Here is a 26,195-nt window from a genome sequence, read left to right on the forward strand (position 1 = left end):
AGTGTGAGTGATTCTCTAAGGATAGAAAATTTATTTATCAAGTAGCAGAACTTGAGCTGAGTAGATAATAATCTCAAATCAGATTACAAATAAAGTTTACAGTTTGTAGAAGGAAAGCTATGATTAATGCTGATAGTACAATATCTAAAACAGTGATTCAGATCAATATGAATGTGTGGGTTACCAGATTTAAAACAGTCGGCCATCAGAAACACGAGTGAAGAAGATGAAATAACACCTGTTACCAACAATTACAGGATGACTCTCAAAGACAAATTTACAAGTATAAATGACTGGAAAGAAAAACAAAAATGCGTGGGCCACCAGGAATAAATTCAAATGTACATTTACTACAGACAGTTTTCATCTTTTATTCACAATTATATATTTCAACTCATTCGGACAGAAACAGACATTTTCAGAACAGATAATAACTGAGTACAAAGGACAGGAAGGTTTTCTAAAATCAACAACTGTCCATGTACAATTTATAGAAATCTGTGTAAGACTTGAGGTTCTCACAGCGGTGAGTATGAAGATTTCCGTCTTCTGGGTTGTTGCGCTGTGTAGTCTGGTTGATGTTAACCAACGTTTCAGAGGTCATATTCATCGCCCTGATGACGGAGGCAGTATGACCTCTGAAACGTTGGTTAACATCGACCAGACTACACAGCGCAATAACCCAGAAGACGGAAATCTTATAGAAATCTATTTGCAATTTGCATACAGAAACATATCACACCATAAATGCAGTCAAGAACCAGTTCTTCAGACTGTCAGAAATGTGATGAATGATTGTGTTTGAAAATTGTTTTGAGATTTTATACATAATAGGAAACTCCCAGCAATAATATTTTAAGGTAAATTATAGTTATGTAAGATTTGAGGTTTACACGGTGGTGAGTACAAAGATGGCCGTCTTCTGGGTTGTTGCACCGTGTAGTCTGGTAGAAGTTTACCGACCTCTGAAACGTCGGTAAACTTCTACCAGATTGCATGGCGCAACAACCCAGAAGACAACAATCTTTAAATTATCGTTCAAAACTGTAATCTACAACTGAGCTGGTAAAACCTATTTGTTTTGAACATAATAATTCCCATTATGTGTCTGTCGTGACAGTTATGCCGCAATGTCCATAAAAGCGAAAAGATTTACAGCACTGAATACCATGGAAACTAAAAGCCACTACTGGTATACTTTGTTTAGATTTCCAAACACTGGTTTACATATTCACACATAGATCCATGCATAAAAATTCAATCTTTATGTATACTTTTATTCTTGCATTTATAGATACGCCAACTGCTCTGTACGTGTCTCACACACTGAGGTAAAGTAAAGTAAAGTTTGTCCCGCTATACGCCATATAGGCGCTTGGGGGGAGTGGATGTATAGCTCCTCCCTTCCTTGACCTCGGCACTAGATGGGGGTGAGTGGTCAGCATCACGCCCCGGCCGGCTTTACCCCCGGGAAAGAACCCCAGTACCCATTGTAGAGGAGGCTGGGTGGGCCCCAGAGCCGGTCTGGACGCAGAGGCTAGAGGAAAAATCCTCTGCCCCCGTCGGGGATCGAACCCCGGTCGTCCAGCCCGTAGCTAGTCACTATACTGACTGAGCTATCCCGGCTCATCTCACACACTGAGGTGGGATGTTTAAATACCTTCCAAGCCCAATCTGTTAAAACAGTGCCCAAATGAATACTTCATCTCTTTGTGCATTTAGTGCTTACAGTTTTATTCACACAATTAATTCCTTTGGATAAATGAGAGTCTCCTGTAATTAATATTATAAAACCTATCAACCAACCTGTTTGAAAATGTGATATATATCTGGCAACCGAGTATCTGAGAATTTTATGTAATATATATTGCTAGTACTTTGCAGTCAGAACTGGTGTTCTTTGCACTTCCCCAGAAAGCATTGAATGGTTGGATGTTTTCTTTGCACTGTAAATTATGGGAATGAAAATGTTTACAAAATTTTAGTGCATTTGGATACTTTCAGGTCTGAGTTTTAAGCACAAAGGAAAGCTACAATTTTGGATGACCAATGCACTGAAATAATTTTCATTACAACCTAAATGCATTGGGGATTCCTGAAAAGTTGAGTAACTTTTCTATAAACATCAAATGCAACTTGGATGTCACGTATTCATATGAAAAACAATCAGATATAATTATCGGTTTCTTTGCATGAATCATTTTTATGCAACATTCAATCACAATGCAAAAGCTCTAAGTTGTAATATCGTAATTACGGTTCTTTAACTTGTACATCGTCAGGCATAGGTTACACTCCAGCTTTTATGAAAGAAGATTTAGCATGTTTGTTTTCCATAAAAATTCTTACTGAATTTTTGATGTTCCACCACAAATCATGCTAAAATTTCAGTTGGTGTGATTTGTACTTTTATTCATACTGCCCCCAATTTAAATCTCGTATTTATCATCTGTAGCAATGCAAGTACAAAATGTGTACAATCAGAATGGAATCTTTTAAGACAAATGATTTTAATAAAAAGTGGTTCAGAGTATAACAGAAGACCAGAGCAGAGCAACAGGAAGGAAGTTTGACATCGCTGAGAGGCTGGAGGCACTACGGACAGGGTACAACATAGATTAGGCCTGTGTTTCTTTAAGAATAAGTTATCTGTCATATATTTCTAATTAATTTTATAAACACGTATTTTTAACTGAAATCCTTCACTAATATAATTTCTAGTGTGCAACAATTCACTGATTCTTTTTATATTCCTTTAATATTTGACACATGACCTCAATTCTTGCAACTTTATGTTTAATTATATCTGATTACTGATTATATAAGCACACAAAAAGAATATACATTTCTGTTACTGAGAAGATTAATCCTTTAATCCTTGTAAGTGTTGTACATCTGGTTTCAACAAATGTGCTTACGCATCTTTAAATCTTTAACATCCAATTTCTCACTAATAGAGTGGAACATGATACGATGCAAATCATATTTATATACGTTTATGTGAAACACAGGAATTTATCATTGCATGTAACTACCCACTGAGGATGAAGTTTTCTTTTCTATGACTGCATGTGTGAATTTATTTTTGCCATCCAGCACATAAGGTTTAATTTGCCGACATCGTACACTGCAAAAAACAACGCTTTCACGTTGAAAGAATTACATATTTCTATATCATAAAGGCATTGCATACCATGTGGCAAGACATAATAGTACATATGAAAGTCACCTTGAAAAGTTCAGTCTGGAAATGATCCAAAAGTGCAGTACTGATCCTCCTGACACCAACGCCAAATGTCAAAATGCCCAGAGAATCAAACATACGTAATCTCATGTTATGGTACCCCTTCAACCCACCCTTTCTCCACTTACAGTACAATTCTATTATCATTTTGGTACGTGAAGATACTTAACAATACTATTAGCAATTCTCAGTAGTTAATAATTTTTGTGGTTTCGATATAATTCTTTAATCTGTGCCATACATTTTCTTTACAGATATATTGTACAGTTGTGACCTATGTATGTTTTCTAGAAAAATAAATGTTCTTTTATAAACCACAAATACAAAATATTTTTCTACCATATCAACTTCTCAGTTAATTGTGGTGTTGTGTTTACATAAATTATGAGATATTACACAAATGAATGTGGTCATGAACGTTTCCACTTCCTTTCCAATCTGTCGTATATAACCTTACCCTAGTCTACAGATGACTCCAAGTATCTGATAATTTTGACTCATCACTCCTAACTTGAGAGACTCAACTCTGAACCAGTTCAGTAAAGTTTACATTATGAAACTTTATTTATAGGTTTATTTTAATTCATTCTTCCAACTCTGACGTCTTCAAGTGATCAGTCCCCCCCCCAAAAAATACAGTATACTGTCCTTCCTCTCTGGCATATCTACAAAATCTGGTTTTAAAATTGCAGTGGTACTATATAAATAATTTTCCTTGTTATGTATGACACGACATTTTCAGCTGTTCTTAGTGAAGTAAACTAAAGCTATTCTTCTACGCACAAAGCAGGTGCTCAGGGGGAGAGGAGGTATAGCTCCTACTCATTCTCAACCTCGGCACTAGATGGGGTTGAGTGATCAGGGTCACGCCCTGGCCGCGCTTTACCCCCTGAGGAAAGGATCCCCAGTATCCATTGGACAGGATGGGTGGACCTCGAAGTCGGTCTGGATGCAAAGGCTAGAATAAAATCCTCTGCCCCCGTCGGGGACCAAACCCTGATCACCCAGCCCATAGTCGGTCACTATACCGACTCAGCTACCTGGATCTTACACTGTTTTCAATTATAAGTTAATTAATTCCATGTAGCAGAGACTTGTATAAGAAGCTAATAGTCACTCAGCTAGTGAAGAAATTCCATACCATTTATTGAACCCAAAGGTTTCTCTGTTCACCACAGCCTGCCAGTGGTCCCTATCCCGAATATGATGAATCCTGTCCACATCTTCATAACCTACTTCCCTAAGAAACAGTAACAATTTTTGTGTGGGTTGCTACGATTATCCACACCTATAAGACTTTCATCAGGATGAGAGGATAAATTTTAATCCTCAGAGACTTGTAATTAATGTGCATGAGTGAATATTTTATCCATGTGACATTAAAAAAATATGTCTTGGTTTTGGTTCACACAAACTGGATCCACCTCATGTGTAACGTACTACACCGTCAGGCATACGGTTGTGTAAACTGACACTTTGGACGTCACGGACTCAGGTTTTTTATTACTTCCAGAAAACAGTAATTGGCTGTGGTGCGATGGTCAAGCATCAAAGCTGAAGAACAGACACATACAAGATTCCTGAGAATCCAATAAAATAATAATAAAAACAAAAGAAGGCAAGACACGCCAAACACTGCGCAATACAAACATTTATCACATTCACTTTTATTACAACTTGATGATAATGGAACTGACTTAATATGTTGAGCCTCAAAGTACAGCTTCAAGTTGAACACATCTTCCTGCAAGACAAGTCTATTTCTTTAAAAATATATTTATTTTCACTTGATTCTGACTTTACATCGCCATTTCAAACTTCGGTAGGTTACGTTCAGACACAATTAATTAAAACATGATCGTTAGGCAAAAATGAACATACACAATTGTGTTAACAACGTTGAGGGAGGACACGTGATGTATCGATAACGGAGACAGAAGGATTTTAATGGTCAAAATTAATCAAATGGAAAAGAAGACAAATTCTTACAGTAGTTACACCAGGATATGGGGTGCCACACAGTGGTACTTGCCTCTTAAATGTGCAACTCTAAATAACCCAACAGTGAAATGTTATACTCTGGACTGTGCTGCCCATGTTTACTCGACATCACTGCAAGAATCGAGAAGAAGCACCAGAGTTTAGGAAATATAGTTCTGGAATAGCATTCACATATTTAAAAATCACAGTGAAGTTATGTAGCTTCTTATCCGTATGTTATCAGTTTACCTGCTCGAAGATGTGGTGGACTTTTCCTTGGTTTGCTGCGTAATTTTACGACCTAGCAGGTCGTAGCCTGAAGGACACGGCAGTTCTTGATCTGTGTCCGAGCTCTGCTCGCTGTCGCTCGAATCAGGATACAAACCCAAACCGGGAAGAATACCGATACATCGCAGACCCACAGCAGTTGAATCGCCATTTTGTATTTCTTCATCGCGATTCTTTCTCTTTTTCGACGCGCTCTCGCCATCTTCGCTTGTGCCAGAGATCTGCGTTGGTGTAACCTGAATCTGCGTAGAATTTACATCTTGACTCACTGCTACACCATCTGCAAAATGTTACACATCATTACATCTGGAGTTAAAATGTTTCTGAAGAAGAGGGTGAACCACAATTTTTGTGTCCTACCGAATGTCTACAGATCAAGCCAATGCTCAGGCACTTGAAGAACGGGTCGTTCCCAGTATCCTATATACTACAATGGGTTCCAGGGGCCCTTTCTGAAGAGGCAAGATGGCCACAACATAAGCATCCACCTAGTAATGACGTTAAGAATACACGGTGTTCTATCTCCATGCCCTCTTCATCTTCATGGCACAAGGATTATGCTGCCTTAAATATAAAGTGTTTAGAGTAACACAACAAACCTTTGTTTTCACCACAAAATTTCTTGTTGGTCGCAGCCTGGGTAGAAGCATCACCCGGTTGCTTCCTGACTACTGCTCCCGCCAGAAGCCGTACCTGTGAGCTGCGTCCACTGTCACATCACGTAACAAGCAAAACTTTCAGCGAGGATCACAACTAAGCACTTGCCTTATAATTTTATTTCATAAATTAAGAAAAAATTAGCATGTTTTAAAATATCTATTAACTTTCACATGTTTTCTCGTACTAACAGTATAAATTAACTCATTTTCTGCGCAGACATAGTTCTCAGAGGGGGGGATGTCTTAGATTCAGATTTGTTCCAACTGCCATGATTTAACTTGTGTTTTTATATATAGAGCCAAATTTTCAACCCAATTTAATAAGACAGGAAACAGTTAAATATCACTGGGTCAAATTATTTGATATATTTAATATTTACTCATGAATCCTAACAACTTTTTGTGGTAACAGACATTGCTAGGGAAATGCGAACCCTTAATTTATTTAAAAGATAACGGTCCTTTCAGTCGCAAGTCGCAGTCTCTCTCTCCGTATCAACTAACTGTTGGATCACACCGGCTGGCGTCTAATACCAAGCAAAATTAGTAGCTACCTGCCAGTACCACTTTGGATGGGAGGACGAGAATGAATTTCAGTGTGAATTCTTTGCTCCAATGACTGTTCCTGCAGAATTGCAACTGCATCTCGGAAGTCCTTTATCTCACGCGCCTCTTCCGCGGACTTGCGCCTCTCCTCTTCCAATTTACTGCGATCAACAAGGTCCAAGAATTCCACCTCATCGTCATCTAGACCTTTTATCATGTTTTCTGTGAACAATTAAGATCAATATGAACTACGTAAGATTCGAAGAAAGGTATTTGGAAACTGTATTTGTGAGATATATGTCATGTGGAAATGCAAGACACAAGAAGCACATACAAAATAAATACTCATTTTTAAGTTGCATTGAAGTTTATATATAAACTTGCAAATATTAATACATAGTTGGTGTAATCATTAATTTAAAAATATCCTTTGTTTAGAAACAGTAAGAATTAGGCTTAAACAAAAAGTCTTCCAGCACCGAATCCCGATTATAGGGGTAACTGGCTACAGCATCCCTGTAACCCAGCTACAAGACTCATTTCAAGGGCAACAACTCGCTCCATCGCCGAAAAAATCAATTACTAGATGGAAGGCATCACAAAGATAGGAAAAGAATAAGAACCTCACACTGTGACCTTCCTCAGTTAACAAATGACCGAAGAAACACTAGAAATATTTTTTTTAAAATAAGCAGCTGGAAGTTTAGTTTTACTTTGCAAAACATCAGTTTTTATCTCTTAACTTTTGACATAACAGTGTGACTGCAATAATACCAACACTTCATGGTAGTAATTCACCATCACTACGAAGGTGTGATTGAGCCCTATTCAGAGCCACTTGAATCCAATCCACGCACCATTTCTTTAAGATAACATTAAACACTGACCCTCTATGCTCAAATCTCCATGCATTCTAAATTTCCTACCCATCTCATTCTCCTTGATTTAATTACCCTGTTAACATTTGGCGGAGAATACAAATTATGAAGCTCTTTATTCTGTAAGTTTTTCCAATTGCAATATTGCAGTGGAATTCCTCTGACCTCCTAGCCAAAATATTAGGTGTCAACACTACACAGATTATAAAGCACAATTTTATTTTCCATGGTCTTCAATGTTACTCCACAAATCTCATAAAATGACACATCCTTACACTGCACACGATTTTGAAGTTTCACACTTATTTACATTCCTTCTTCCTTCATTCACATTTGAGAATGTGAGAAGTACAATAGGTTTCTCCGCATGAATAGATGAAAATACATCAATATTTTACAACAGTGAAGCTTTGCATACAGTCAATACAGTACTGATTATATAAGATAGGGTGACAAATTTAACTTGCTATTAGCTTGCTTGAAATGTAATTTTGACTTGTTACTTTCGGTCTCAAATATCTGAACTTTACCTTTATATTATAATTTTGGCCTGCATTCTTGTGATAAGACATATACATACTTTTAGTTTCTTCTGCATTTATTTGTACACAAACAACCTTACTAGCTTTTTACGATTCCTGTGAAAGTTTCAAATGTCAAAATGCCAGATGCTATCATCTTATGGGATCTTACTGTTGTGGTTCCAGGTAACTTACTTAGCTTGTGTGCTTCTTCATATTCAAGTTCCCGTTTTTGTTTCTGTTCTTCAAGACGTTCAAACAGTGAGCGATGGTCATATTCTTCCTCTGGACATTCTGAAAAGTAGCCATCATCCAATACATGACTACAAATTCTGGAAAGTAATACTCAACACACTGAGAAAAAATAAGTACTAGTTAAGGTTAGGAGTAGTCAACTTAAAACATAAACCGTCAAAACATTTCAGATGTATGAACCACGCCAAGCCTTCAACAGAATTGTGTGTGTGCTTTTATTCATTTATTCCACCCACCTTCGGGTTGGTCCGGCTTTCGAACCTTATCCCATGCTTCTTGTCGAATTCGCCGTTGCTCTGCTAATTCAGCTTCCGATATGAAACCAGAACTCATTGTGGAAGTTCACCTGTATCTACCTTACATGAAAGCACTATCGGAACTCAGACAACCTAATAACAAATCCCACAAACTCTAAACAAACATACACTAGTCTTAACCATAACAGTCACACGATTTATGAAACTACAGGAGGCAATGATTTTAGAATATGTAACATATAGTTTAGACCGTTAATTTACTTTCTAGATCCAACCTCACCTCTCGCCAATATTCACGCAACAAGGTCAGACAATACCAACATAGAAACGAGTGTGCTACCAATAGATTAATACTGCAATCGTTGCAATTGTAGGTGCCAGATTATCTACGGGTGCACACTTGGTCAAATGCAAAAGGTTGCTTATCCTTGTATAGCACGCTCAACAGTAGCTGAAGAACCCCACATCATAACGTCCGTACCAAATTTCATCTAAATCTATCCAGAGGTCTTGCACTCGGGCAGATGGCGTCAGCCCCTTTTCCATTCATTTAATGTAAATAACACAAAAACAACTAAACCGTTGCTAGTAGAATTTGAGGTTTTCAAGGTGGTGAGACTGATTATAAAATTCTGCATCGTTGGCTTAGGCTATCAAGGATCCATGGAAAAAAATATTTTCTATTCGTTTCGAAACAAATATTGTCTGCAATTCTTGAAAACTCCATGTAAGATTTAGGAAATGAGGTTTAAAGAAAAAAATATAAAATAATTCCAGTATTTAATCTGAAGTAAATTCTAAATTTAATGTATCATGGATGCCTCCCTCTTATTTTTATAATGTATTTCTGGATGTAGATGATTTTTATGGATTCCTAGATCTGGGAAGTAGCAGAGAAACTTTAGAAAAGATTCATTCTGAAATTGTATAACATCACACAATGGTCAAGGTCCAAAAATAAAATCTGGATTATATTACATCATTGTAAGCTTCAAAATAGATTAAGCAAAAACCAGTTTTCTGTACCTGAATTAAGCTATTCAGCAATCTTCCCAACACTATAAAAATTTTAAATTATGATATAAATAAGTTATGCTAGCACCAAAAGAGTATCTCCTACCTCACCCCTACTCCATGTAGTCTGGTAGAAGTCATGGCTGCCTCCATCATCAGGGTGCTGAGTCAACATTCTTGATTACTATTAGGATTTTCAGATGGTAACACTACAATTTTAAATTTCAACCAAATAGGTCAACCATTATCATGAACTTCAGGGATCAGACTCATTAGTCTGTTCTGACTCCCAACAATAATCTCCTGGAACTGGTCTCTCCATCTTTTTCACAGACCTTCCTATTTCTCGTTTTCCCTTCCGAAAGTAATGATGAGAAAACAAAAATTACACAGCCAATTTATGAGTTACCCATTCAGCCCCAGATTGGGATCCAATCATAGTACATCACTTCTGCAGTGTATAAGTAAATAAATAAAAACTGTGGTGACTTTGTATATTTATTTTCAAGCTGCACATTTAAATATTTCATACAAATTTCAAACAACAGAGACAGGATACAAAGAAAACTTCTGTAATAACATCCATATTACTGAACACCAAATTTTATAAGTGAACCACCAAATGTTACAATTTTTATGTAATGAATAAACTTTCACACGGGAATTTCATAATTGAAAACTTGAAAGGTTTGCATTTACAGACTCCTAACACCAAACTCTCCGGTACTAGACACCCAAGTTTCAACAATAATAACGAAAAATATTGCAGTTGGTCCTGCTTCTGAATTAGTCAACATCCCTACATTCTATTACCCAAAAGTATATTGTCATATCATCCTTCCATCTATATTTTCCGAGTGGCTGGTTTCTTCAATGTCCATCCAGAGATTCTACATTTTCTCTCCCTTCTCAATTCAAAGACAGACCAACATTAATCAACATCCCTATTTCTCATAATGTTCACTATGCCATCATCATTGAAGCATAAAGGCATATGCATAGTAGTTCAGCAATTTGCAATGCCATTGTGGAAAAACATTATACAACCCAATCTTCTACATATTTTTTGGACATCTGTCCATCAGTGAAGCTATATAAGCTGTATTCACATAACCTGCTTAATAAAGTAACAAATATAAATTTTAAAGAGTAATGACTTCTGTGCAGAACTCAAAAGGTTACTTCTTCCTGTACATACGCAGTTCCTAAGCTTTTATGCCACTTAGGTAAACACATGAAGATATCCGTCTTCTGGGTTATTGCGCTGTGTAGTCTGGTCGATGTTAACCAACGTTTCAGAGGTCATACTGCCTCCGTCATCAGGGCGATGAGTATGAAGATATCCGTCTTCTGGGTTATTGCGCTGTGTAGTCTGGTCGATGTTAACCAACGTTTCAGAGGTCATACTGCCTCCGTCATCAGGGCGATCGCCCTGATGACGGAGGCAGTATGACCTCTGAAACGTTGGTTAACATCGACCAGACTACACAGCGCAATAACCCAGAAGACGGATATCTTCATACTCACCGCTGTGAGAACCTCAAGTCTTACATAGGTAACACATGTTGGAAAGTAGCGGCAGGAGTCACTGACTTATCAATCACACTTACAAGGCTCACACCACAGCATGCAGATGCATGACAGATCCTTTTACCTGCATCTAAACAGGATTTGAAAACCTTCCAACAAATAACACAGCGTTTGCTTCTGCAAGTACAAACACAAATGGATGGTCGGCTATAAAATTTGGAGGCTGCAGAAAGTTCAGTGAACACTTCATAAATACCATTCCTGTTACAAACAAACAAAAAAGCAAAAGTCAGTACAATGTCCTTTATCGACCCACCAACACCTCAGGTGTTCGCTTCATATTTACCAAGTGGCGGTCCAATAACGTTGTACAAGCAGGCAGTAGAAACTGTTACTAACACTGGATTCCTGGAATTGTTGATGGAGCTCTCTACATTATAAGCCAAAATATTCAGCTGTTTGCATACCACATTCACATCGAGTAAACTGTGTTGGAGCATTGGGTAAAGATTTACAGTCAAATGAAAATGTTCAGAAGGTTATCCACAGCGCAAGTAACTGAGAGTCTACTTTGTTCAGCTGTCACAAATATAAGCTACACATCAGATCAATAACATAACTTATAAGAGACATTGTACATGGCCAGATCTGGAAAACGGACGTCTATTCCGTGAGAGATCGCTATAATTATTCTTATATAATATCTGTGGAAGTTAAAACAAATGTGTCTGAGGATCACACTGAAGTTATGTATTTTTTAGTAAAAATGTTTATTAACTGACTGAAACATAAATTGATGTTTAAGTCTAAACCTAGTCACAGACATTTAAATGCGTATCTGTCCCTGTTTTAATCTTAAACTGGCAAAGTCTTTTTTTTTTTTACCTGTATATTAAACATGTGAAAATCGTCCAGCAAACAAAAATATTTCTGATTCATTGTTGTAGATCACAAAGACAAATGGATGGTTGGCAGTGAATTCTCTGGGAGACGACGGCGCGCAGCACATAGCCATATAAACAACTGGGAACCAAGGAGAAAGTCTTGTCATATGCTACAGATCTACAAGACAGTTTGTGTGCAAGCAGTGACCAATAGCAGTAATACGTCATTGCTTTTCTTAGTCTACAAATGTAAGTGCTATCAGATTTTCTTTTTCTGTATCAACTAAGTGACAATGAAGACTACGACAAAATTATTCTCACAAATATACGTGTAGCTGATGTTATAGCCTGTCCTAAATCGTTTGCAAAATCAACAAATGGACATTCTTAGTAACTACGTACAAGCATATAGACATTTCATTTGTCCCCCAGTCTCTGTTCCAACCAATGATAACACAACATGACGTCAAGAGAAAAGTCTAGTTTATTGAATTTCATAGTACAAAGAGGTTGAAGACGTGACTAGACTCTGAAAATCATAGAAGTGGACGTAAAAGTACTGATTGGCTCAGTGATTTATAACACTTCATGAGGTGCTAATATTACCAAGAATTAAGAAAACTGGTGAGGTGACTGACAGGGGATACCAGAAGTTCACGTGAGAACCAGCCAAATTCATTTTCATTCAACGTTTGCCATAGAGAAACAGTAACAATATTTATCCATTGGAAATTTTGAAAATGACACAGCAACTGCAAATTCTCAAAAAGTAATCAATCCTATAACAACATAACAATCTAGCAGTAATCGTTAGACTAGTCTTTGGCAATATGGGGTCTCAAAATTATTGCACTGGCAACATTGCGTTCATCCACATACAAAAACAAACGCGCAGTCAGCCAACAAGTACTGTGGATGTAGTCTACACTTCCATTTCATGTCATTAACAGTGAACACAAACAAAATCACAAATTCCAAATCACTTTTTTAGAAGAAAATTCAAAGCCAATAAAAGACGGAACAATGTTTCTCCCTACAATATATTTATGTGTAAACAACTGAACAATACATTTAAATGTTGTACGACAGCAGCAGCAGCAGCTCTGTAACATATACAAATGCCATGATGCCAGAAATGTTAAAAAACACTTATCTCTGAAGGAGGCTTGTAGCACTCGAAATCTGCTCGGCATACCCCCCACAATTCAAGCTTACTTGATGCAGCAGAATCCTTGAGAATGTAAGAGCTGCTTCGATAGTCAAGAAATTCTGTGCCTTCTACGCAACACAAAGATTCATGACTGCACTCACAAGAACCTGTCACTGGTAACCTATTATACCAATATAAGATAGGTATTTTTTAATGGTCCAGTACTATTTTCTCCACAAAGTTGATCGTGCCTAAATTAAAACATGAGGCAAAACAAAATTTAAATTTACAATTGTAAATTAATTATGAAACATTCTAAGTGTTGCATATTTTTCACTGATAAAAGAAATTATTACTTCTGGAATGATTATAAAGAAGTTTATTTGCAAAAAAAGCTACTCTGGAACGTCCTCATTCAGAAGCTTAAGTAGCTGAGCACGTTTGAATTTGAGCCAAGAGCTTTCAAGGTTTTACTTAGTCCTTTCCCACATATGCGAGGATACAGTCTATTTGAACTTCCTCATGCATAGTTTCTTGTTCATTAGGTCATTAGGACTGTATCTGACACAGTCACAACTCATTAAGTACCAAAGCACAACTTCAGTAGATGGAACAGTGTTTTAACTATAAAAACATAAGATCATTTGGTGTACATGGCAAGTAAGGGAGAGGTCTGTATCTGTTTCATCTGGGGTGAACATTAGTTACATTTCAAATACGATATAGTTTCTTTGTATCAACAAATAAATTCTGATGTAACACACACAGAACTGCGATGTTGCTTGCAACACGGGGCTTTTACCTGTTAATACTAAACATGCGAAAATCGCCCAGCAAACAAAACTATTCCCAATTTGATGTTCTGGATCACAAAGACAAATGGATGGTTGGCGTTGAATTCTGGGAGAGGCCTTGGCATGCAACGCAGCATCATGACGGCTACTGTGAAGCAAGGAGAAAGTCTTGTCAAATGCTGCAGATGTACACGGTTGGCAGTTCATTTGCTAGCAGTGACCGGTAGTAATAATCTGTAACTGCTTTCTTGAGTGAACAAATATAACAGCTACCCTGGAGACAGTAAAGACTCGAATGGTTTTTATCTTACACTTACAAATGAAGCTAACAGTTTCATCTGCAATGTAAACTGTAAAAGCATGAAACGTGCCAATCATCAGCAGGATGCTACGCAGGCACATCATCAAATCTGTGGTCCTACTCCCAAAGATGATCCCCAGTCTCCTTCAGCCTGTAAAGAATGACCTTGGACTCAAAAGACTCCTCGTGTATACAAAAGATCTTTCTTCTGGTCCCCAATCTGATGCTGAGGACTGTTTACTTTACCCTCTCTTTTGCACATCCTTCTCTCCCCTTCTGGTGAAGCTGTGATACATCCCCCTCTCCTATTGGCTCCCTTGCCCTCATGCAATACTCACCCCACACCCCACTGGGCCAGCCAAGGTTCCTGTATCTGAAACCAATTCCTCAAGCATGCCTTACTCATTGCCCTAATGACGGGGGCACCTAGCACCTCTGAAACGACGGGACATACTGAAAGAATTATCTGATAGAAACAATATCAAATTGTAAAATATCAGAAAGGAAACCCAGGAAGATCTTCATAAAGATGGAATGATATTAGGCTGATTTATGATCTTGAACAGTTTACACTTTATCTATTTACAATGGCCTTGAACCTGAGACCAATGATTTTAGGCCTAGGTTAATAGGACCAAATAAACTTGGGCCTATGGTCAAGTGACCTTTGGCTGAAGACCAATGTCCTTAAACATGGTTTAGGTGACACTGAACCGATGGTCATCGAGTTCTTACGTGTGAACAGACAGACAGATTAACGACAGGACGAAGCTAAAGGCACATTACTGCAACTTTTAGTCATGAATGCATCTCAAAGTGGTTCCTCCTATGCAACACATCCACATGACATTGAAATAATTACAAAGCTTAGACCTGTAACTTAGATTTCATGTAAAATTAACAAGATACAAATAGAGAAAAGTTCAGGTTTTAAAGTGAAATACCTTTTCAATTAGTCTAAAAACACCCACAGTTGTATCAAAATTTTGTAATGAATCTTCCATACAAGCTTTTAGCAAAATACAAACAAAACATTCAGAAGACAAAAGATACAACACATTAACATACACGCAAAGCATACAAATTAGATTCACCTCTCTTTTTTCAAACATCACCACCTCATATTATTCAATACACATAACAGTCCTCTCTACAAAGATTAAAGCAAATGGTTAACCCGCATTGCCACCTTCACTGGCATCAAGATTTTATTCCTCTAAGTTATGTATTTTATCACCACATTATGAAGACTCCTGAAGTCTCAGTTTATATTTTCTAGACACAGCCATGGTATATAATGCAAGTTTGATGACATACATACTAATTTATGACAACATATTAGTATGGATGGCATCATTTATTCTATACATCGAACCAAATGTTAACACCAACTCTTCGCTCAAAACAAATGCATTATCACAGCTCCTCATGGTGGACAAATCCCCCTGTGGGTTCTGCAAATCTTCCTATAAACATTTTCAAGTCTGTCTCTTTTTCATGGATAGTGAAAATAAATGGATGATTTGCGATGAATTCATAAGTCTCTCTTGACAGGAGTGATCGTTCCACTCTTATAACACCGGCTACAAAAATAGAAAAAATAAAAGAATAAGCATCTGCAGGAAGTAGTTCCACAAATACAGAATTAGACTCATTAAATCAATTACGTTACAAGCTGGATGTCACAGTTATACTACGAGTGGTCTTAGGTGGAGATGACTTCTTAGCACAAACATAATGGCATATTAATTAATATCAGAATCAGGCAACCTAACCCTTTTCTTATAAAGACTCCACATAATTACCAGACCTAATGTCACAGCTGACAAAGTCTTTAATATTTTGTTAAAGTTTTTTTTTTATGAGGGTGAGTCAAATAAAAACTTTAATTTTCAATATAGTCCACTTTGCGTTCAATGCGTGTCTAGACACAGCCATGATATATAATCCAAGTTTGATGACACACATACTAATTTATGACAACATATTAGTATGGATGGCATCATTTATTCTATACATCAAGCGAAATGTTAACACCAACTCTTCGCTCAAAACAAATGCATTATTACAGCTCCTCACGGTGGACAAATCCCCCTGTGGGTTCTGCAAATCTTCCTATAAACATTTTCAAGTCTGTCTCTTTTTCATGGATAGTGAAAATAAATGGATGATTTGCGATGAATTCATAAGTCTCTCTTGACAGGAGTGATCGTTTCACTCTTATGACAGCGGCTACAAGAATAGAAAAAATTAAATAAGCATCTGCACGAAGTAGTTCCACAAATACAGAATTAGACTCATTAAATCAATTACGTTACAAGCTGGATGTCACAGTTATACTACGAGTGTCCTTAGGTGGAGATGACTTCTTAGCACAAACATAATGGCATATTTATTAATATCAGAATCAGGCAACCTAACCCTTTTCTTATACAGACTCCACATAATTACCAGACCTAATGTCACAGCTGACAAAGTCTTTAATATTTTGGTAAAATATTTTTTAATGTTATGATGGTGAGTCAAATGAAAACTTTAACTTTCAATATAGTCCACTTTGCGTTCAATGCGTGTCCTCCAGCATTTCACCGATGTCTGGATTCCTGTTTTGGCTACGTAGCCACTCACGAAGTTTCTCCTGCACTTCACCATTTCAGTAAAAAGTCTTTTCACCAACTGCTTCCTTGAGCTGCCCTAAGATATGGCAGTCAGAAGGCGTGAGGTCAGGTGAGTACAGAAGATGAGGGAGGCACTCAAAACGCAAGTCCTCAATGGTCACAGCCATGATGTTCTGATCCGAACGCTGGTTTCAAATGATTCCTAAAGAGATCGCAATATGTGGCAATGGTAACTGTGGTCCCCTTGAACATGTCGGCCTCGGTGATCCCAGAACAACATCAGGATCACTACTCCCACATTTATCTGCATGTGGAATTTTGTGGATTTTGGTAAGGTGGAATGGTGCCATTCTTTGCTTGAATTTTTTATTTCAGGCTAGAAATAGTAGCCCTATGCCAGTCACAATGCGGTGCAGGAAGCCATCACCTTCTGTCTCATATCATCACAGAAGTACTTGGCAAGCGTCCACACGTCTCTCCTTCAGTTCAAGGTCAGTTGCAAACACTGAGGAACTGCAGCATGTCATGGATTATACGGCGAGTTGAAACATGAATTACGTCCAACGTGGCAGCCACTTCATCCGCCATAACGGGACAGTTTTCCATTATGACATGTCGAATGTCAGAAATTTCCTGCAGTGCAATGACTCTGTGGCCTTGTCAAGTAACATCTGACAAACCATTCTTACACTTCCTACTCCATTCGTACACCTGCTGCATACAGTGTATACCTCTAACCACTGCCGATGACTTAGTACGCATAAAGCTGAACATCGTAGGTTCTCGATTTCTTATGCACTTTTAAGGCTTTCATTTGACTTGCCCTCATAAAATGAAACATAGAGAAATAGGGTGGGAGAGTACGGACTGGATTCATCTGGCTCATAATTGGCAATAGTTGAAACCCGCGTGAACACTCATAAACCTTCATATTTCAGAAAGGGTAGGGTATTTGATTAGCTAAAGTAAATATTAGCTTCTTAAGAAATAATCTGCTCCAATATTTATTGGTATTAATTACCGGTTTCATTACCGGCTTCAGAGATCAGCAAACAGCACAACAGAGTCTCTTTCCTTCAGCGATAAACTAAACTACTGACTGTGTATGACTAGGGAAGGGAACAGAATCTTCAAAAGCATACTTGAAGCTGGATGTTACAACAAAAAAATGCTCTATTATTTGTAATCAAAGAAGACTATGTTAAATTGTGGATATATTAATGGAAACATTTCATCGACTTCCTCAGTCACACCAGATGAATGTCAAGACAGTATCAACTAGTCACCATTTACTGATATTCTATTCCCTTCATAGTTGAAACAGAATCATTAAACCACCTTAAGACATAATTAATGACATGCATTATCATACTTTTATGACGTCTGTAGTAGGATTTGAGGTTTTAATGGCAGTGACTTGGAAGATGACCGACTTCTGGGTTATAGCACTGTGTAGTATGGAAGAAGTTTAGCAATGTTTCAGATGTCCTTGCTGCCTCCATCATCACTACCCTGATCATGGAGACACCAAGGACCTCCGCAACACGGTGCTACAAACAGTTACCGAGACATCCATCTTCTCAAACATCTGTTTGTAGATCTCTATCATGATGTGTGATGTGAGGATCTGATGTTCTTTTTTCTATACACGGAATAATATTTGGTTCTTTAAAAGAATCGCCAGTTTCAGAGCATACCTACAATAAAAATGGTTAATCCGGGATAGCCCTCTGCTGCAAAATCATACCCAAACACTCCAACATACAAAACCAACAGTTTACGTACTGTGAAGTAAAAGCCATACCATATAAAAGCCCTAAAACATCGTATCATCATCTGCCATCCAGATACCACTAGCCCACATTCTTTAAAATGTGAGACGACAAACAAACTCACCAGTAGCTGCTGCTGCCTCGCTTCCCCCCTCGTTCACTTCTATGAACGTCTTCTGCATAACGCTGCTCACAAACAACTCACGAGTCCCAGAGATTCCAGAGAAGTCAGCTTCTTTGGCACTGAACATGCTTGTCATGCCCAACTGTAAGCACAACAGAACGACCCATTCTTCAAGTGCCTTCAGCATCTGCGGATCCCAACTTTACGTTGGCTTGATCTATAGACATTCGGTAGGACTCCTTGGACGAGGGATCGGCCCGTCGCAAGGCCTCTACCTGTACACAGGACAGCACAACACAGAAAGACGCGGACAATAGATAGAGTCCCATCTCCAAAACGTCGTTTTACGTTTTATATTTACTAGACGATGGATAATATCCAAGAAAATTTTTTATTCAATTGACTCTTCACCATCGTCAAGAAGTTTTAGATTTGATATACATTAATTGGTTTTGAAGTTAATAGAAGGGCAGACACAAGCGCATACCTGTTTGAGGATGTCATTGAAGCTAATTGTCTCCTCAAGTTTAAATTTGGGAATTGAGACTCTCACTTCTCTCGTTGGTATATTCTTCAAAACTGTGGAGAGGTCCGCTGTGGCCAACTTCTTCTCTAGTTCAGAGATTCCGTCGATGTCATGTGGCAGAATAATGAACATGCTGATATTTCTATCCTAGACAACATTCAAACAACTGTCAGCATATAATCACTTGCCCAGTATTAAAAATATTATCCAACAAACACTGCAGTTCAATAAGCATTCATAGTACGAGACTTGCTTGGTAAGGCATTTCGAGTATGGCTGCACGCAACTCCTCAGATTCCAAGTAGCCAAAATTAGCTGTTTTGTGCATCATGGGGATCTCCTTATTCTCTCTGCTATTCAAGTGAAACTTATCAGGCTTTGTTTTGTCTGCGCTAAATTGTTTCTCCCAGAGCCCCTTGAAGTAAACAGCGTTCACGAGCACGAGTCTCGTCGTTTCGTCCAGGAGACCTGTAACAGGATTCCTGCAGTGAAGATAATAATCACCAAATTCCTCAAACCGTAACCTGAATTTTAAACCTTTTCAAAAGTGTTGTCCACAAATGGCAAACTTCAATATGCATTTGATTTTAGTTATCAATTATAATAAAAGTGCAAAAATTTACAGCACAGTACAGTTTCCTGCCAATAACTATACTCTACTAAATAACATTACTAGATATTTGAAGATTACCCCCACCAATCACTTCACCAAATAATCCCAAATTGGGCCTTCATAAACCCAGTATTTCAATAGTGAATGATGATGATTATTAACCTTTGAGTTCAATAAAAAAGAGGGAATTTCTTGGCAAGGAAAGTTTTTTTTATCCTACGCCAGACTTTTTGAAGGAAAGCGAGGACTGGGAAGAAGACTGATAAAGCTAACCGACGACCTTAAACAAGGAAAGATGACGACGTTCCAGGACTTAAAGCGAGAAGCCGAGAATAGGGACAACTGGAGAGCTCTTTTTGGGCAGAGCAATGGACCTGTCGTAAGACAGAACACTTAATAATAATAAACGCCAGACTTAAGCCTATTTCTGGCAGCCCAACACAGATTTGAATCGGCGATAAAACCAGTAAAATTTTCCGCAGTATTAATGTCTACGACGTCGCTAAGACCTGGGCACATAGTGAGGCGGGTTCCAATCATATCCAAAAGTCCACACAGTGGACAAGTCCTCCATTCCAATTCGATGAAGATGCTTCTGAAGGTAGTCACGACCCGTAATCATCCTGAAGCACGAAACTCCTACAGCTCTGGGTAAATCCTGAGGAATCCATGGCAAGGCAAGTACATGACATCAACATTTTACCCTAATTATGCAGTAGGTGCTGTTCTGTAATTAGCTATATACATGAAAAAAAGAACAGAACATATTCACCTGAGGGAATCAAGTCTCTGATCTTGTTCCTAGTTTCCTTCTCAACCCAACTGTTGATGATATTCCTGGATGGCTCAGAATCTGAAAAATCCAGCTCCTCGGCTCCAGACAGAAATGAGTCCTTCGCTATCGCCTTGTATTCCGATAAAATCTCAAAACCACTCTGAGAGAATATTTTGTTGGCAATCTCCAATGTCAAACTTCCCGTGCTCTGTGGATTGAAAGAGACAATGCCAACATTTTCACTAATACTTTAGCGAAAAGAGGTAAATAAATGCAGGAACTGAGACTGGTAGATAGTCAGGTGCATTTATTAATTATCCATGTATGTAGCCTAAGGCACATCCATAAAAAGGTCATAATATTTTAAGTAAAAGTGCGCTGACAGACTCGCAACAAGTCCAGTGAGCTTCCCCTTCCTTACCTTAAGTGAACCAAGAATTTCTGCAAAGCCTGCCTTTATGTCTTCTCTGTCTGGGGGCAAGTAGAGAGCTGAAGCTATCTGTTTGGCCGTGCTACCTGCAGCCCCCATGTATGCGAGTGCCAGAACCACTTCCACGCTAAGAGGAGAGATGAATATATTGCCATCTTTGCTGGAAAGAACCTGGAAAAGTGACACAATAGTCTACCTCAGACACGCAATCCAAAAGTCAAGGTAAAAGTTTATTTTATTTATTATTTTTATTTAGTGTTCTGTCTGACGACAGGTCCATATGAACAGGATCCTTCCATCCTTTTCTCGGACTGGGACCTGTTCATATACGTTCTTGGCAGATGATCCAGAAGTGGTTTGCCATTGCCTTCTTCTGTGTGTGAATGGAGTAATTGTTGGGATGCCACGGAGGAAAACTCCGTGTTGCCTAGACCACGGCCTTGCCCAACACAAGTTATAAATTCGGGCACCGCCGGGAATCGAACCCGAGACCCCAGGATTACAAGGCCAGCGTTCTAACCGCTAGACCACCGTGGCTACAAGGTAAAAGTACAAAATTTAATCTCTTGGGACCATTAGTCTGGGGATTGGAATTAGCTCCTTCCAAGGATCCATCAGCTCACATTCTATACCTCAACCAATATGGGCGGGTTCAAGTGTAAGGTGACAGGCCAATGTGAAGGGAAATTGTAAACGCCTTTGTATATGCAAAATAGTAAGAGATGAGCATCATGCGTGCACAACAGATTTTATATCTCAGTCCTACATAATCAAACATGTTTATGCACTTTAATTAGATAATATATAAAATAACTAATCAAAAGCAGGTGAAGTGTACAATGAAATTACGTTTTTTTTATATGATGTCACATGACCATTAAGTATCTTTGATAAAATATATTTATTACATAATTTGTGAAGAAATTAATTGAATCATGTTACCCTGAAAACCATTAAACCCTTCCTATTGCTTATGAAGTGAACAAAAATTACTGACCCGAAATGAGACCTAAAATTTAAATGACAAGAGTTTAATAACATGAAAATAAGAAATATAATCTCTTTTGTGAGACATTATAAATTGCAATATTATCCACTATAAAATACATAAAAGTCATATATTATGGATAAAACATAACTGCATGGTTTTCCACACCCTTCCACATCACCGTAATTCAAAGAACCAACACTTACCTTATAGACATTTGTAGTAAACTGAGCACTTCCTTTGGAAACCTTCAACACAGCCTCAGATATTTCATCTTTCAAGCACCCTTCGGCCATTATTATACCAACTGTCAAGAAACACAAAACTGCAACACAAATAACAATTATTATTACGTAAACAAATTTATTTGCGCGAATTTGAAGAATCAGATATGAAATAGGCGCATCTGATACTCGTTCGAAACATCCAAACTGTGAAAACAAATATAATACTTTCTACAGGTGACTGCATGACACAGAGCATGAAACATACAAAGTGTCCAGCTACTTTATACAAATATTTTGGGTTCTTATTGCTGAGGTCACTCGCAGTCAGAATGTCATATGAACACAGGTCTGATTTTCAACGGTTACAGAGCTACAGATATTTGAAATTTAAGACAATACAAACTAAACAAAGGGCATCATGTTATTCATGCATCTTGTATTATAACAAATTTGATGATGTAATTCTTCTCTCCCGTTTATTCATGTTCACATACCACGGTTTTAACATAACTAGGGGAATGATATCCAGTCACTGTAGCGGCCAATTTTGCAGATTACTACGACCAATCTGATGGTCATGGAACTGTTCATTGAGGTATTCTGTAACATGTCAACTGAAATGTGGGATGCCCCATCATGCTGGAAGTAAAATATCTGGATTGTGGTCTTCCAGCTCATGACACCATGTAGTTTAATACGTATGTGGTTAGGAAGAACATATCACTTCCACAATGGCTGCAGAGTTCTACCACATCGACTACGCTCTGAAGATAGAGGCGATATGTTTGTTAACCATCTATACGACTATACCACAAGTTCACGACATGCAATGGCAAACTACAGATTATTAGACAGCTGTGACACTATGACTATTAAACGTAGCAACCGAGGCATTTATCATGCATACCGAACGGGCCATGCTATGCCACCAAATATCCTCGCTTTATTTTCTAATTTATTTATTTACAAGTTCCAGAAATCCAATAGTGGATATAGAACATGTCACAAACTCAAGTATAAAAGCATAAAATACATACGTTAAAGAATTACATCTAGACAAGCAGCGTACTAAATACAAAACAATATAACTAGTATTTTTTATTGTAATAGTTATCCAATTAGGTACTCATCCACAGTATAAAACGAGTGAGTAATTAAAAAATGCCTTAATGCAACCTTGAACTTTTTAAGATTATTTGAGATATTCTTAATTTCTATGGGTAATTTATTAAATATATTTATACCCGCATAATGAACTCCTTTCTGATAAATAGTTACATTAGCTTGAGGTAGATACAAATTTTGTCTCTGTCTAGTATCAATAGTATGAGAGTCAATGTTTAATGGAAAAATAGTTTTGTTTTGTAATACAAACAATGATAAAGAAAATATATATTGTGATGCCAACGGCAAAATATCTAATTCTTTGAATATATTTCTACACGAGCCTCTATTGCCACATCCCATCATTGTTCTAATTGCCTTTTTCTGAAGGAGAAAAATAGTGTAACTATGTGATGAATCAGTACATACTACGAATACTTGGGCATTTTGTCCTGTGACAGAAACCGGCTTCTTGTCATGGTGTAGAAACCATTCCAAGAAACTGACAAATATATGGTATTCAGAACCGGCTGCTATCAAACCGCGTTACCTAAGGAGCTGCCACATTCATGAAAGCATGCTCGATCCCTCCACCTCGCTTTGTAAACATGAGGCATATTCCAATACTCACTGCACAGTACTGTCACTAAATCGCTGTAAATGTCTCAGAAATGTCACATACTCCCACATATAAAACAAATATGGCCTCTCACCACGCCCCAAAGGTCATGTGATAGCACCGAAGCGCTTTCGGAAATTATGACTCCAGGGTTGGTAATAGTTCCACGGCGGTTACGAAATTTCCCGTCCTTTGCACAACCAGAAGGAAATTACTATGCACACAAGAACACATCATATGAAAGTATCCTAAACCAATCGAATTCAGTCCATATCCGCTAACGCATCATTAACATGGCGGGAAATTGAACTGAACTTCGCATAACGCAATTTGGTCTTAATAATCAGTTTTATATATTTAGCCCCACAGGAAATGTTTGTCGAAATAAGCAAAAATCCAGTTAAGCAATTAATTTTTCATGTTCGTCAAGTAAGCTTTAAAAAATCGATTCATTTTTACAGCACGGGGGTTGAGCTCAATAACTGATTTGTGTTCTCATGTAAAGTGAGAACAGGCCAAAAACCACTTCTTACAACATCCTTCCCAATTTTCCATTGTTGAAAAATCGACGTCACAGAAACTTTATAGTTGACATAACTTACAATGTTATCTGACTGAGTAGGCTTGTCCGATAGCAGCGCATTCCATAGGCACATGACTGAAATCGAAATCAGTGAACAGCCTATCCTGACTAAATATATCCATGACATTTCTCAGTCCCTTCTGACGCTTTATACTGACACGCAACACTGGTACGATTTATTTGTCTTTGACAACAGTTTGTCGTTTATAAACCATTGTTGAACAATTTACATAAATTCACGGGGACCGGTTACAGATGTACCTTAAAATACAGATAACTGGTGAATGACTCGCTTTATAAGTAATCTGACTGAGATTTAATCAATACCTCATATCGGTACAGATGTCAATATCAATGTTACCGGTTGTAACATTGTGTACATTTGTAAGAAGATAACAGCATTTTGGAGAAACGCCGTGAGAATTTGTATTAACGTTTCGGTATATTGTCTATGATGGCCACGGTGGTCTAGCGGTTAGAACGCTGGCCTTGTAATCCTGGGGTCTCGGGTTCGATTCCCGGCGGTGCCCGAATTTATAACTTGTGTTGGGCAAGGCCGTGGTCTAGGCAACACGGAGTTTTCCTCCGTGGCATCCCAACAATTACTCCATTCACACACAGAAGAAGGCAATGGCAAACCACTTCTGGATCATCTGCCAAGAACGTATATGAACAGGTCCCAGTCCGAGAAAAGGATGGAAGGATCCTGTTCATATGGACCTGTCGTCAGACAGAACACTAAATAAATAAATAAATAAGTAAAATATTGTCTATCTTCAGGCCGGTAGATGGTCGCATTATGTTTCTCCGAAACGTTGACATCTTACCTACAAGCCCACAGGTCATCATAACCTACACGACCAAGGTCGACATAAATCTAATTTCTCTCGAGTTCGTTCCGGTCTAGTTTACTGAATGCGTCGAGTCACTGAATTGATTCCATTGTCTGTTCAAGATAAACTTAATTATATCAACTTACAGACTACTTTACACACAAACGTAACACGAACTTCACCTGTTAACTGATGTCCCACGAGTAGTAGTGCCTTTCGAAACGGAGCAGATCTTTAGACGATACTAACTCTGACCGGACCGATTATATACTGCAATCGCAAGAGATACAATCGATTCATCCACTCGTGATCTGTGACTCAGAGTTACATCATAGAAATGGCGCTGGACATCTGTTCGTTCAATATTATTTTTCTAGAAATAACTGGCAATCAATACAAATTATAGGAATCGACTGTCAAAATCTGATATCTGCAGTGTAATTGTTTTCTCAGTAATGTTCTCACATCTGCTATGAATTAATGTCAAACGTACAATTTTTAGTTTCTTATGTTGGCAACAGTGTCTGCGGTCTCAGTCTAGCCCACGCGGTCGACTGTTCGAATCCCGCCATTCTACATTTTTTTTCAAAAGATAAGCTAAACTATGCTAAAGGCTAAAGAATATTTTTAATTTGTCATCGAAATACGAACCCAGTTGTCGTCGTGTTTAAAACTGGGAGTA

General features: G+C 38.0%; 2 protein-coding genes across 13 annotated transcripts; both read right to left on the reverse strand.

The window, feature by feature from the left end:
• Positions 1-346: 346 nt before the first annotated feature.
• On the reverse strand, positions 347-9,113 carry LOC110829618 (PSME3-interacting protein). 4 transcript variants are annotated; one of them, XR_015534621.1, is made up of 7 exons: positions 8,608-9,108; positions 8,312-8,410; positions 6,726-6,939; positions 6,112-6,221; positions 5,474-5,792; positions 5,277-5,356; positions 347-4,798 (listed from the first exon to the last, which is right to left on the reverse strand). XR_015534621.1 is itself a non-coding variant. In XM_087346806.1 (7 exons), the coding sequence occupies exons 2-7, from the start codon at positions 8,702-8,704 to the stop codon at positions 5,344-5,346; spliced, it is 852 nt and encodes a 283-aa protein (XP_087202932.1). In that variant the 5' UTR covers positions 8,705-8,723; positions 8,909-9,113; the 3' UTR covers positions 347-5,343. The 4 variants fall into 4 exon arrangements, 3 of the variants coding, with proteins under 3 accessions (XP_087202932.1, XP_021919218.1, XP_087202933.1); XM_087346806.1 differs by having other exon boundaries at positions 347-5,356; positions 8,608-8,723; positions 8,909-9,113; XM_022063526.2 differs by lacking the exon at positions 5,277-5,356 and having other exon boundaries at positions 8,608-9,103.
• A 1,009-nt stretch (positions 9,114-10,122) lies between these two features.
• On the reverse strand, positions 10,123-25,812 carry LOC110829617 (leukocyte elastase inhibitor). Of its 9 annotated transcripts, none has more exons than XM_022063522.2 (9): positions 24,029-24,183; positions 22,354-22,472; positions 21,151-21,330; positions 20,727-20,937; positions 19,595-19,809; positions 19,303-19,488; positions 18,816-18,957; positions 12,058-12,195; positions 11,299-11,433 (listed from the first exon to the last, which is right to left on the reverse strand). In XM_022063522.2, exons 1-8 carry the CDS (start codon positions 24,093-24,095, stop codon positions 12,065-12,067), a joined length of 1,251 nt encoding a protein of 416 aa, XP_021919214.1. In that variant the 5' UTR covers positions 24,096-24,183; the 3' UTR covers positions 11,299-11,433; positions 12,058-12,064. The 9 variants fall into 9 exon arrangements, with proteins under 9 accessions (XP_021919211.1, XP_021919214.1, XP_021919210.1 ...); XM_022063518.2 differs by lacking the exon at positions 11,299-11,433 and adding an exon at positions 14,009-14,148 and having other exon boundaries at positions 12,063-12,195; XM_022063519.2 differs by lacking the exon at positions 12,058-12,195 and having other exon boundaries at positions 10,123-11,433.
• Between the last annotated feature and the right edge of the window lie 383 nt (positions 25,813-26,195).

The sequence above is a fragment of the Zootermopsis nevadensis genome, unplaced genomic scaffold, assembly GCF_977971745.1.
Source record: "Zootermopsis nevadensis isolate Lab colony 2312 unplaced genomic scaffold, Znev_1.0 Znev_ptg000010l, whole genome shotgun sequence".
In the NCBI taxonomy this organism is placed as follows: domain Eukaryota; kingdom Metazoa; phylum Arthropoda; class Insecta; order Blattodea; family Termopsidae; genus Zootermopsis; species Zootermopsis nevadensis.

Bases quoted from the DNA above. Each gene is read 5' to 3' on its own strand.
- LOC110829617 (XM_022063515.2), bottom strand. From the start codon at position 24,095: ATGCCTCATGTTTACAAAGCGAGGTGGAGGGATCGAGCATGCTTTCAT. The intron at 19,489-19,594 runs GCAAGTCTCGTA...AATGTTGTCTAG, and splicing joins TACTCGAAATGCCTTACCAA to GATAGAAATATCAGCATGTT. The intron at 18,958-19,302 runs GTATGCGCTTGT...TTGTGCTTACAG, and splicing joins TCAATGACATCCTCAAACAG to TTGGGCATGACAAGCATGTT.
- LOC110829618 (XM_087346806.1), bottom strand. From the start codon at position 8,704: ATGAGTTCTGGTTTCATATCGGAAGCTGAATTAGCAGAGCAACGGCGA. The intron at 6,940-8,311 runs GTAAGTTACCTG...AATTGTTCACAG, and splicing joins TGAAGAAGCACACAAGCTAA to AAAACATGATAAAAGGTCTA. The intron at 6,222-6,725 runs GTAGCTACTAAT...GTGATGTGACAG, and splicing joins ATCCAAAGTGGTACTGGCAG to TGGACGCAGCTCACAGGTAC.